Here is a 12,632-nt window from a genome sequence, read left to right as displayed (position 1 = left end):
CATACAGTGGTTTTCCACTGAAGTGATTTCTCACAGCACACTCAGCAAACACACAGATTAGCAGAGCCTTTAGGGTCAACATCCTCTTGTTCTAATCTTGATTTAAGATGCCAGGTGTTTGGTACTGTTCCCACAGGTGAGATATACCCATCCTTTCTGATTATTTGTATAATTAAAAGATCTAGTTTTCTTAAAGAACAGAGTACAATACTCCTAATGCAATGATTTAAAATTCAGTCTGAAGCAGAACTATACTTTTCTCATTTTTCAAAAAGAAGATGAAAATGTTTTAAACTCTCAAAGAACTTTTTAATTTGAGGCTGCTTTAAATTTTATAATTCATAAGTGTTGTAAGAGTCGCTTTTCTTCCAACAACTAATCCATGAAAGGCTGGCATCCAATCCTATAATTAATTTAAAGAAAATGCGTGCAAAAATAATTAAATTTGAATATTCTAAGAAGCAATCAAGTTTACTAAGATCTCAAACATTGAAATAATGCTTCCTGTTAAAATGGACACCTGCACTAACCAGTGTTTAAGGGCTTGCATTCAGCTGATTAAACAACAAAATAATGCCCACCAAAATGTTACTCAAAGACATTTCCTCTTTTTTTTTTTTTTTTGCATAAACAAAGTTTTTAATGTAAATCTGAAAGCAAAACTTTTTTTTTTTTTAATTATGTAATTTAACTTTGCTAGTTGGAAGCCATGACATAGGAGAAGGTCCCTTTAACAAGGAAGGAGATAAGTATCACTTAATCAGGATGTGGGAATGGAATCTGTACCTATGAGTAAATGGCAATGCGCTCTGGATTGGCTCAGCCCTTGATTCTGAGTTCTGCCTCACTTCTGCCATCACTCTCTCGTCATCTGTCCCATTAATACTTTCTGGCGTTAAAGGAAACTGAATATCCCCTCCAGCTGATTCCTTAAGTAAAAGAAACAAATGACAGAATTACTCAGTGACCTGCTCAGGAAGGCTGTGTGTATATAAGCACTATCATTAATTTAATTCTTATATGAGATATGAACTTTAGACAGTATTAATGTGAGGCTCACAGATTTCCTGCATCACTCATGGGCATATTTCATCATGTCAATTTAATTTAGAAGTGTATTACTATAGGATTCAAATTATCTTGCACAAAACACAACTGACCTATGATTTATTTGCAAGTGTCCAGCCTCACACTTATCACAGACCTCACTCTCTTACTTGATATTTTATGCAGCCCTCAGCCAGGTACATAACAGGCAACTATTGACACCAAGGATTCTTATCTCTTGTTTTACATTCTAACATGGTGAAAAAACCAATTCTGATATTTGTTTCAAAATCTAGCTTTCATTCTACGTATTAACTAAAGTGAACAGGTGCATTCACAGTTTTGCCTATAAGCCATCTGTAAAGAAAACTTCAGCACAATCCACGCAAAACTTTCATAGATGTTAGCCTGGCCTAGCTCTTGCTGGTCATAGTATCATCTGGGAAGGAGAATACTCCAGTTATATCCAGGCAGCTACACCTGAAAAACTTACTGGCTTTCTTCCTTGCAGAAGGCACTGGCAGAAGGCACTGGTACAGTTTTAATCAGCTCTCATTATGTCAACACATACATTTATGTTTTGGCCAACAAACACTATTTTTCAATTTCTAGTCACTGAAAAGTGCTTCTTAAAAAAAAAAAAAAAAAAACCAAAGTACATTGTGTAGCCCAAATCCTAAGTTGGAACATTTTAGGTTTTTCAGTCCCTGTATGTGGTTTAATTTTGATATTTTCTTTCCTATTATATCATGTCATATAAGCTAAGTAGCTCACTTCAATTTCAAAATGTCTTAGTAGGCTTTTAGTAATCAAGTGTTAGCATTTAACTCTAAGAGAGAGTTTCATGAATAGAGTTCAGTGGATGTCATGGAGGGGTGACTATCCAGCAGAGGACTGGTTGAATTACAGTATTTCCAAAAGGTAAGCACCTTCTATGGCCACAGAGATTTTACCATCTGCATGGAGAAGAGATAAAACTGCTATTTACTGTACTAAACTGGTGTCATAGTTTGACACGGGAAGAATTTAGGACAGTGAGGCAAAAGCTTTTTGTGTAACAGACAGTCTGTTAAACCACTAAATACTGGGCACGCCTCTGTGAAAAACACATGTTGTGAAAAATGCATGTATTTTATGATTGGCTTTTTGCAAATATTAAAATGAATATTATATGTGTTGTGTTAGAAAATAATGCTGTATTAATTCTCTTCAGTACTGTGTTAAATATAGTTTTAGGTTATAAAAATTGTTAAAATAGAAACGATGCTATGTAAGATGCTTTGTTTAACAGAAAGGGCTTGCAGCGAGATAGCAGCCACAGGACACCTAGATCTTTCAGAGAAAGGGAATTTATTGCCTTCTTATCAGAAGAAACAAACTTCTTCCCGGCTTGGAGGCGCTGTTAGGATTCGGAGGAAGAAGTTGACACTGACCAGACAGAATCCTGTATTTGAATGGAATTTATGCATCATGTATGAAGTATGAATATGCAACAGGCTATTGTTCTTAAGGGTTAATCCTTTGTTAACGGGTGTCCTTTTTTGGGCTCGTGATGCCCAGAAAAAGGTACCCGGACGTCCGTAACTCTTTGTTTTTATTGTCTCATATTGTCTTAATTCAATTTGTCCAAATTGTTATTACTCTGTGTTACTATTTTTATAACTATTTTATTACTATTAAACTTTTAAAAATTTTAAAAACAAGTGATTGGCGTTTTTCACACATGTTAAAGACAAAAAAAAAAACCTCAAAAACTTCCTCTTTCTTTTCTGGTCGGCAAAAAGGTAACAAACCCCGGCCCCCGTCTCGGCCAGGCCAGCCCGGGCAGCCCTGCCATGGGCTGGGCCCCTTCTCCCGGGCTGCCCGCTGGCTCCCTATCAACCCCGTTCTGGCCGGGCCGGGCAGGGCCCCCAGCAGTAGCCAGGCAGGAAGGGGGAGGGAGGCTGCGGAAGCCTGGCCGGAGCAGGGCTGGCCGAGGCTGTTAAGATCTTGCCGTCAGGGCCCCTCCCCTCAGCGCGGTTGAGACCAGAAACAGCCCTGCAGCTGTGCAAAGTGGCCCTGCGGCTAGAAGTAAATGCAGAAAAAACCAAAGACCAACCATGAAACCTAACACAACTCAGCTGCAGCTCCCACTTCAAGTTACCTGCAGGTCAAGGGCCCAAGCGACATGTTAACCCTTTCAGTATTTCAATCCTCCCTTGAGTGAGAGAAAGGAACACGATACAAGCATGTAAAAGAACAACATAAAAACATCAAGATCAGTAAAGAAGTCAAGTCCCAGATGGGAGGGATGAGGAGATGCCTTAGTCTTGAGACTAAAATCCTCTTGTAAACTATGGAAAAAAGACTCTTTTTCCCTATAACACATAAAACTATAGGGAGATGAAGAGTTCAAATTAAGATCAAGCAAAGGCCTCCATGTTAAAGTATGCAAATGTTAAAGTAACTGTGATTCCATGAGAAGTTTAAACAGAGAAAAGGAGAATACCTTCTCCCGTGCCCCCAGGAGAAGAAGAAAATCTCTATTCCCAGCAATGAAGATGATTTTAAAGATAGATAATGAGAACTTTTACCTTTGAACAGCTCATCTTTAAAACAATACTCCATAAGTTAACATGGCCCATTGACAAGCTCTAAGAAAGGTTATAGAAAATGGGAGGGGTTTCATGATAACAATTTCTCTCTGGCAACTACTAGCTGTGAAAAAACCACGAGAAAACTTTTTTTTTCCTCTTGTAGAGAAGTCTCCATAACCTTATCAAGAGGGACTTCTCTCCCTAAGTAAACTGAAGAAAAACTAATTCAGAGGTGACAAACTGACTGGAAATTTTAGGTTTTGTTTCTTTATATTGTCAGTGGACAAAAAAGGTTGTGGGGGGAGAATAAGTGTTTTCAAGAGTTTTTTTTAATTCTTACTACTTTTTTCCCTCCTAATTACTGTTAATAAAATTTTCTTTATACCCTTTTAAAGTTTTAAGCCTTCTTTACCTTTCTCCTAATCCTATCTCACAGCAGGAAGTGAGTGCATGAGTGATTAACCAGCAGTAAAAACCCACCACACTCATCAGTACATTAGTTAGGAAATCTCAAAATTGAAGAAAACTTAAATCAGAGAACCAAAACCACTGCAACTGGAGCACAAGCACAGTCTCTGGAAGGCCAGCAGCTCCTCTTCCCATTTCTTTGACACTGGGTAGAAAACTGAAGAACAGCAATCTCAGAAGAAATTGCAAGTATCTGAAGATGGTCATGATCTTACAAAATATGGGTCTGTTTTTAAGCCTCCACTTGTAGCCTTCAACTAGTTTACAAGGATAAGGCTTTTTAAAGACCAGTACTGAATCTGATCCTATAAGAAATGTTGCCCTTGACTTTGAGAATTGACCAGATGGAAAAACTAAATTCTTTTAAAGAAAATAAGATCTGGCTGCCATTATTTCCTTCCATAAAGCACTGGTGTCGCTTAACCAACAATATTGTTCAACATTGTCATTACACTTGAAATTATATTAATAATTTGCAACACAATTGTCAAAATTTTGCTTTTATTCTTCTATATTTCTCACATAGTGAGAGACATATCTCACTCTACAACTTGAATTACTGAGTAATACAGAGTTATACAAAAAAAATTTTAATAATGACTTCAAGTTCTATTATTCTACCTGGTTACATCAAACCAAAACCACCACAATTATATTTAGCATTCCTCAAGTTACACAATGCACATGCACAAGTGTCTTCATTCTGCATCTTATTAAATTCCTACTGATTAAAAAGCAGAAAATAATTAGCTTACACTGATTTATTCCCCAAATAAAAAGTTTTATTTATAATATAAATGTAAATTATTTATTTTATGAATGCAAACTGTTACCTACTTTCAGGAAGAAAGTATTTATTTTATAAACAAAACTATTACTTAAAGTGTTACTACTTTGGATGTCAAAATTAAATATTTTTACAGAACAATTTTACTGAACTAAAACTGATTTGAATTGAAATTAAAGTGTCAAAGGAGTGCAGATCTGGCAAGATAATCAAGCACATTAATTATTTTACACAAATTATGTGTTTGTCTATTATTAATCCTCTGATTTGATAAAGGTTTTTTCACTGCCATTAAATGAAAGGCATTATGAACCCAAGAGTTTCTGTATTTCCTCCTCTTCCCAAACTATGCTAGATGTTCTAAAAAACATATACCACATCTGCACTGTATAAAGGAGCCCTGGCCCTACTAAGTATCCAGGACTGGTGATGCCAAGCAGTATAAGAATGACAGTTGTCTACAACATACAAACTAAGCACAATAAAGGGGAATCAATCAAAAGATGTCTTAAATTTCAAAATCTTATTAAGAAAATGCATGCACTCATAAAACAGACTCTAAAGTAAAACAAGCAGACTTCACAGCACAGCTCAAACAACCTTTTAATGGTGACTGTAAAAGAAGAGTTCAGACCCTAGGTTCTGAGGCAGTTTATTTCAGCTCAAGTTGGGTGCCTCCAGAGGGACCCCAAACAAAAAATCCCTGGACCTTCACACCCTTACAGTCTGTGCACCTGATCTTCACATGCCTCTTCGTCCTATGGTGATTTGTGGTCTGTGGTCTTCTAACACCTCATTGGATTCTTCCTCCATGTCCATGTGGGCAGGACATTAATTTCTCTAATCTTCCAATTTGGGGAAGCCTTGGGGCCCTTCAGCATCTCAACCCTTTCTTCTTCCTCCCCTGGTCAGCCATTCATGCTGACAGTTCATTCAGAGTTCACCTACGGTAACTTTTAAGCAGGGCCCACTCATGCTAAGCTGTAAGTTACAATTAAACCTACACAACTGATTTCTAATGTTCTATAAGTAAACTTATTTTAATCTCCAACAGTGACTAAATATGGAATAAAAGAAAAGAAGGATTAGGTAATTCAAATCCATGAACAAAACAAACCAAAAGAATTACATCTTCTTTTTTTATTAAGCATTGTATTGGTTTGTGATTAAGTATTCCATACATTTCCCTGGCATCATTCTTCTTCATAGACTGGCAATGGCATAAGACTGCCTGCTAGTGATTCAGATACCATAATGTCTGAAACATTTGTTCCAGTATAGCAATTCACACAATATCCCATTTTTTCCACAAGGTTCAGAAGTAAATTGAGTACTTCAAAGAAAAAGATAAAAGATGATAAAACCATGACCATTTTGCCAAAACCAACCCCTTCATTGCACTATAAGAATGTTGTGATACTAACATTTTTCAGGCAATAGCTATTCTTAATATTATAGGAGTGTGTCAGAACCACAGAAGAAAGAACTGGATTATTTTTATTTATTTGACTACTTTTATTTACTCACCACACGATTTCAAGAATTAACAATGTTCCTAATCTGATATGACCAAGGTCAAAAGTAATAGCTGAAGAAAGATTCTGGCTTAGAAAAAAAAAAAAGAACTGAGATTCAGACTCCAGTTCTTCAGCTGGTTGTAAGACTGATGGGGTGAGGGTGCAAATCCCACAACTTGCACTATTCAGTTCTGTAGTTGAACCTAATTAACATTAGTTTAAAAATAAAGGAGGAAAAAGGTGGAACACAGTTTTCAGCCTATTGATTCATGCTACTTAGTGAACTCCAGATGAAAGTGTTGCACTTTCAGTGCATAGGCAAGCCTGTAACTGAAAATAGACAATGGGTGGCTTATCACTGTAAGATACAGTTTATGACAGGAACAAAAGAATGCATTTTTTTACAGCAGTACTATTAGAAATGTAACACATTTTATGTAAGTTTTAAAAGTATATTTTACAGTTTTTATATGGAGTATCTTCCTACCTATTATTAATTTAATGTAGAATGATATCTACAAGTTCAAGACAGCAGAGGGATTGACACTTGTAGCTAACTGAGATACTGCTCACCACTCACACACTACCTCCCAATGCCTTTCCTGTCAAAACTTCCTTTAAAAACCAGGTTCCTACAAAGTCTTGACTGGCCACTGAAAATATATCTTCTTCTTCTTTTTCCTTCCCCTCTCTGCAAAGGATCACTACGTAAAAGGGAAAAAAGTAAAATGATTGAGAAAGGCAACACTGGAATTACGTGCCCTGCAGCCACTTCTTGGCAGATAATCAAAATAAGAGCAAGTACTCCTTCAAACATCTCTGGAGTCCCACCTTCCCTCCCCAGTACTAAGCACCCGTCTTTCCCCTAGACATAAATTTCTTCAAATAAGCTCCAACTCTATGGAAGTGCTGGAGTCTGTAGTAAAGCCATCACTTCTCATCTTCTCAAAACTCTCTTCTTTCTGGAGAACTAATGAGGAGCATTAATTATGTGAAGACTACTATGCTGATGTGCCAGCACTTCCACTAACTGTATCTTTTGGAATAACACACTAACTTATTAACACAGCTAAGAGCCAACAGATGAAAATTAATGTGGTAATCACATATTCTCTGAACAGAGAGAGACTTAATTCTCTCCCAGGATTTTCCTGAGAAGCTGTGAGGAAGCTCAGAAAAAACAATTCTTATCTTAATCTCTGCACCTGTGTGGGATCTCAGCACCTCAGGATGGAGGTGCAGAGAGGCCGAGACCACCCTTGGGGGGCTCGGGAATCCTGGAATGTTGCCAGAAGTGTCTGGTGGCAGGATTTTGATCCTACACAGGAGATGAGACCTGTATGAGGACTGGGAGGATTCCACTGGGTGAATGGTGAAGGGATAAGTTAGTTAAAGTGTAAAACACAGGGTTTAGGATTTTGGTACAGGGGGGTCTAGAGAAGTAAGATGGAGGAATTGGGGCGTGTCCTGTCCTTCTTCTTCTTCTTCTTGGCCTCCATCTTCTGTGGTGGTGGTGGCACTTTGGGATTGGTCATTACTAAAAGTGCACCAGTTAATAAGGGTAGAAGGTATTGGGGAGAAATGATAAATATTGTATACGTAACTTCGAGTATAAAGATAAGTGACCGCCCCGGGGGCTCGCAGTGTGCCCATGGCTGACTTGCTGTGCAGACCTCTGTCGGGCTGAAAGAAAATCTTTTAGATAAACAATTAATAAACACCAAGACCGAGACAAGATCAGAAGTCTCTCCTCGTTCTTTGAAGCGTCGGCTCTCCAAGGCCATCCCTGGGCCTTTCCAGGCCACCTAAACAGCAACACAGAAAACCTTACAAGTGGCGTTCGCTGCGTGGGCACCCCCCACCAACCCTTTCGGGGGGGGATCAGCCCTGAAGAGCTGAAGAGCTGAAGAGCTGAAGAGCCGAGAGGGCAGCTCCTGAGGAGAGAAGCCTGAGAAAAAAAAAAAAAAGGAAAAGAAGAAAGAAGAAAAGAAAAGAAAAGAAAAGAAAAGAAAAGAAAAGAAAAGAAAAGAAAAGAAAAGAAAAGAAAAGAAAAGAAAAGAAAAGAAAAGAAAAGAAAAGAAAAGAAAAGAAAAACGGCCAGAAGAGTCTGCAAAAAAACAGCAGTCACTGAGAATTCCATCTCTCAGCTTCTGCCGAAGGCAGTTCGCAGAGCAGCCCGGATCGGAACCAGAAGGCGCCTCTGGATCCTTCTCCTGTGACCTGCTGGACAGAGACAGGAGCCTCCGGACAGCTCTGACGACAGAGTCGGTGAGAAGGCCAAAAAATAAGAATATGGGGGGTACACTGTCCCAGGAGCAAAAACAAATTTTGTCCGCCTTACAAGGCGTGGCTCAAGCATATACAGAAGGGATCCCAAGAAAAGAATTAAAACAGCTGTTGTTGTGGGCAAGGCTTAATTACCCACTGGCCGAAACATGCCTGCTATTCGAAGTGGGGTTTTGGCAGGAAATTAATAGGCACTTATATTTTCTAGCAACAAAAAAGGACGAGACAGCGTTAAAGCTGCTCTCGCCGGCAAGAAAAATGCTGGAATCTATATCTGAACAGTCGAAAAGACTGGGAGAGCAACGAAAAGTTGCTGCACCCTCGGAAGGAGGGGGAGGAGCAAAGCTCCAGGAAAGAATTACCTCTGACCTCAAGAAGGCAGGGGAAAGGGCTCTCGAGAAAAGAGAGCAGGAAATAATATTAAAGCCCCCGGTCCCAAAACCCAGAAACCCCAAGAAGCTCCTAAAGCGTCCTGAAACTCCGGAGACTATAAGGGAGTCAGGATCGGAGGGGGGGGTGCAGGGGGAAGAGAAGGGATCTGGGGGGGAGGCGCTTCCTCGCGGGGGGCACGGCGCGGCAGCGACGGAGCTGGCGGGGAGCGCGGGTGAAGAGACAGAAAAGGGAGACGCGAGTGCAGATGCGGTTTTTGTCAGCACAGCGCCGGGGGTGGCGGCCGCCCCAACAGGCAGGGTAGCAGAAAAACGCGCGGCGAGCAAAATTCGCAAAAACCGGGGGCGAGAGTCACAAACCAGCGCGGAGGCGGTAAACACGGGCGGCGAAATGGGGGAAATTGCGCAGCCCCAAAGGGCCACCGTAGTGAGACGCGGGAGGCGCGCGGTTGTGACGTCAGACCCGGTGCGGAGATCGGCTCGGATCGCGGAGCGAACCCGGGTGCCAGCGGGGGGGCGGGCTGTACACACACCGGCGGGAGTGGACACAACGTCAGAGGGGGAGGAGACAGAGTCAGGGACGGACCGAGGGGAAGAAACCTCGGAGGTGGAACTGGAGGGGGAGAGTGACATCAGCTCGGGAGAGACAGGGAGCAGCTCACAGAGCACGCATGCGCAGAGAGTAGAGCGCAGGCGGGGGCGGGCTCAATCCCTTGTGACGTCTCGGGCGAGGAGGGGCCGTGCTCGGGACTCTACGTCCCCCAGCACCACACCCTCTCCAGAGTTGATACCTTCGGATGAAATCCTCGGAGTCCCAGTCCCTTCCCTTCAAGGGAGACGTTCTGGTGTTCAAGTTCCATTTTCAGTTGAATTAAAAACAAAGCAAACACGGTCTCAAGTGAGATCGCCGACACGGCAGCCGACCGGAAGAGGAACCGGAGCAGTCGAGATCATTCCGTCATCCGAGCTGGGGAGGCCGGTGACAGCGCCACCTAGTGGCAGGAGGGCAGAAGTGCACGACATGCCGGACCGGTTCGGCGGAGCCACAGCGCCATCTCGTGGCGAGACTGCAACAATGCAGCAATTTTTTCCAACATTATATAAAAAGAAAACCACTTCAAAGAAAACAATATTAACACAACAAAGGGATTACCCATCGACTTCGGGATTTCATGAAGATGATGAAAGCTCAGATGAAGAAGAACTACAAGGGGAAGATGTCATAAGGATCACAGCATCGGAAGGTGTTCCGACATGGATGCTGTCAGCAGCAGAAGCAGCAAAAAGCTTCTTGCATTCAGTTGATGCAGCGAAAAAGAAATATCAACGGGATCCTCGAGTTTCCTTTTCGGATTTAGGAGCGAGGCCAAAAACCTCAAGGCGAGAAAAGAGGCACAATGAATCACCGATGACATCCACAACACCATTGTTCATGCAAATCCCAATGGAACCTCAAGAAGAGGAATTTGAAGAGCCAGTGAAGACGATGGACTGGAAACAAATTAGAAAAGCATTAGCAAAGGAAAAGCACTTATTTCCAGGATCAGGAGATTTGACAATGCCAGTGACATATGATGCCCAGGGGCAGAACCCAAGGTGGGAAAGGATGGGTCACGAGACACTTAAAGACTTGGGGAAGGCAGCTCAAACTTTTGGGCTGAATTCACAATACTTCAAGCAGCTATTGAGAGGGACATTCGCTACATATGACCTCACACCATATGACATTCGAAGTATTGTGGCAATGATTCTTACTGACACGCAAAGTCTTGTCTGGGAAAAAAGGTGGAGAAAATATCTTGCTGAATTGCGGAACAGATATCAAGGCGGGCCAAACGCAAACCTCACAGAAGGGCAATTAGCAGGAGATCCTCCAGATGACAACCCAGGGGAGCAAGCAGCGCGGCTTCCACGAAGAGTGCTGAGTGACATCAAAGAAGCAGCGCGATTGGCAATCATGCAAATTACACCAACAGGAGCTCCAGAAGACCCGTTCTCTTGCATCAGGCAAGGTCCCACAGAGCCATTCATGTCATTCATCGATCGACTCACGCAAGCCGTGGATCGACAAGTGACGAACGAAGAAGCGAAGAGACCTCTCTTGGAGAGTTTAGCTTTTGGCAATGCCAACCCGGATTGTCAACGGGTCATCAGCGCCATGCCAGGATGGCCATCCTTGGCAGAGATGGTGGAGGCCTGCAGCAAGGTGGGAACGCCTCAGCATGTCGCAGCGATTGTGAAGAGTGAATTAAGAGAGGAATGGGAAGAACAGTTAAAGGGACATTCAGAAAGGCAAGCAGAGAACAAGACACTGGAAAAAATGTTCGAAAAAATACTGCAACAGCAGGACGAGAACATCAACAAAGTTCTTGCGACGATGCAGAAAAGGAACAATCCCCCGAGAGGACAGTGCTACAAATGTGGGGAGTTTGGCCACATGAAAAGGAATTGTCCACGGACAGATCCGCCAGCGCCAGCACAGAAGGCGGAAAGGCCAGTTTGTGCGCGGTGCGGAAGAGGCAGACATTCAGCAAAAGAATGTTATTCCCGGACAGACGTGGACGGAAACCCGTTACCGCGTCCAGGAAACGGAAAGCTCAGCGCGCCCATAACTCGCCAGCGCGCTCAGACACAAGTACTGGCGGTGTCACAAGAGCAGACGGGGCAATCATCAGCGAGCGACAAGCAGATGCCCTCAGCAAAACCCTCAGTCGATTCCACAGTGACCCAGACCTCCTCCCACCAGGGGCACAGTGTGCACTGGCAGCTTCAAAACTAGTATGCTTTTTAGACGAAAGTCATGCAGAGATACCAACGGGTATCCGCGGGGACTCATATAAGAAACAAGATTTCTTAATAATCGGACAAGATAAATGCAGTATTCTTGGACTTATTGTCTATCCAACAGTCATCTCAGCGGACAAAAATACAGAATTAACAGTTTTGGCAAGAGCGCTTCGTCCACCATTGACTGTACCAGAAAACACTGTGGTTGCGAGAGCTTTCGCATTGCCGCCACACGCAGTTGGAGAGGTCATGTCAATCTTCGACGAAGAAGGTTTCCCTATCAAGGAACATGTTGAAGTACATACAACATGGGTGAAACACATAGGTCGAGACCGACCCACGCTCACATGCCAATTGACATGTGGGGACAGAACAATAGCGATCAGAGGCATGCTCGACACAGGGGCGGATGTAACGGTAATATCGTACATCTTTTGGCCACGCAGTTGGAGCTTGGTCGCGCCATTGGGCTCTCTCTCAGGCATAGGGGGAGCATCTCTGTGTCTGCAAAGTGAGAATTCTGTCGTTGTCACAGGACCAGGAGACAAGACGGCGATCATTCGTCCTTTTGTCGTCCAAAAGCCGATCACAGTCTGGGGTCGGGACCTTTTGGCACAATGGGGCGCGAAGATTGAGGTGGATTTTTAATAGGGGTCACTGCAGCACTCGCCACACTGAAGCTGACATGGAAAACCAATGATCCAGTTTGGGTGGATCAGTGGCCCCTTGAGCGAAGAAACTTGAGTGCTTTGAAAGACCTGGTCCAAGAGCAATT

At 42.6% G+C, this 12,632-nt stretch overlaps 1 protein-coding gene across 1 annotated transcript in view; it reads right to left on the bottom strand.

Moving 5' to 3' along the window:
- The window catches only part of LOC132086188 (homer protein homolog 1-like), a 242,131-nt gene that overhangs the window by 212,375 nt on the left and 17,124 nt on the right, over positions 1 to 12,632 (bottom strand). Inside the window, exon 3 of the mRNA XM_059491664.1 lies at positions 787 to 929. Coding sequence (XP_059347647.1) covers positions 787 to 929 — 143 coding nt within the window. The remainder of the gene's footprint in view (positions 1 to 786; positions 930 to 12,632) is intronic.

This window comes from Ammospiza nelsoni, chromosome W, assembly GCF_027579445.1.
Source record: "Ammospiza nelsoni isolate bAmmNel1 chromosome W, bAmmNel1.pri, whole genome shotgun sequence".
Classification (NCBI taxonomy): Eukaryota; Metazoa; Chordata; class Aves; order Passeriformes; family Passerellidae; genus Ammospiza; species Ammospiza nelsoni.
The sequence above is the reverse complement of the archived record's forward strand: the minus strand, read 5'-3'. Positions and strand labels throughout refer to the sequence as shown.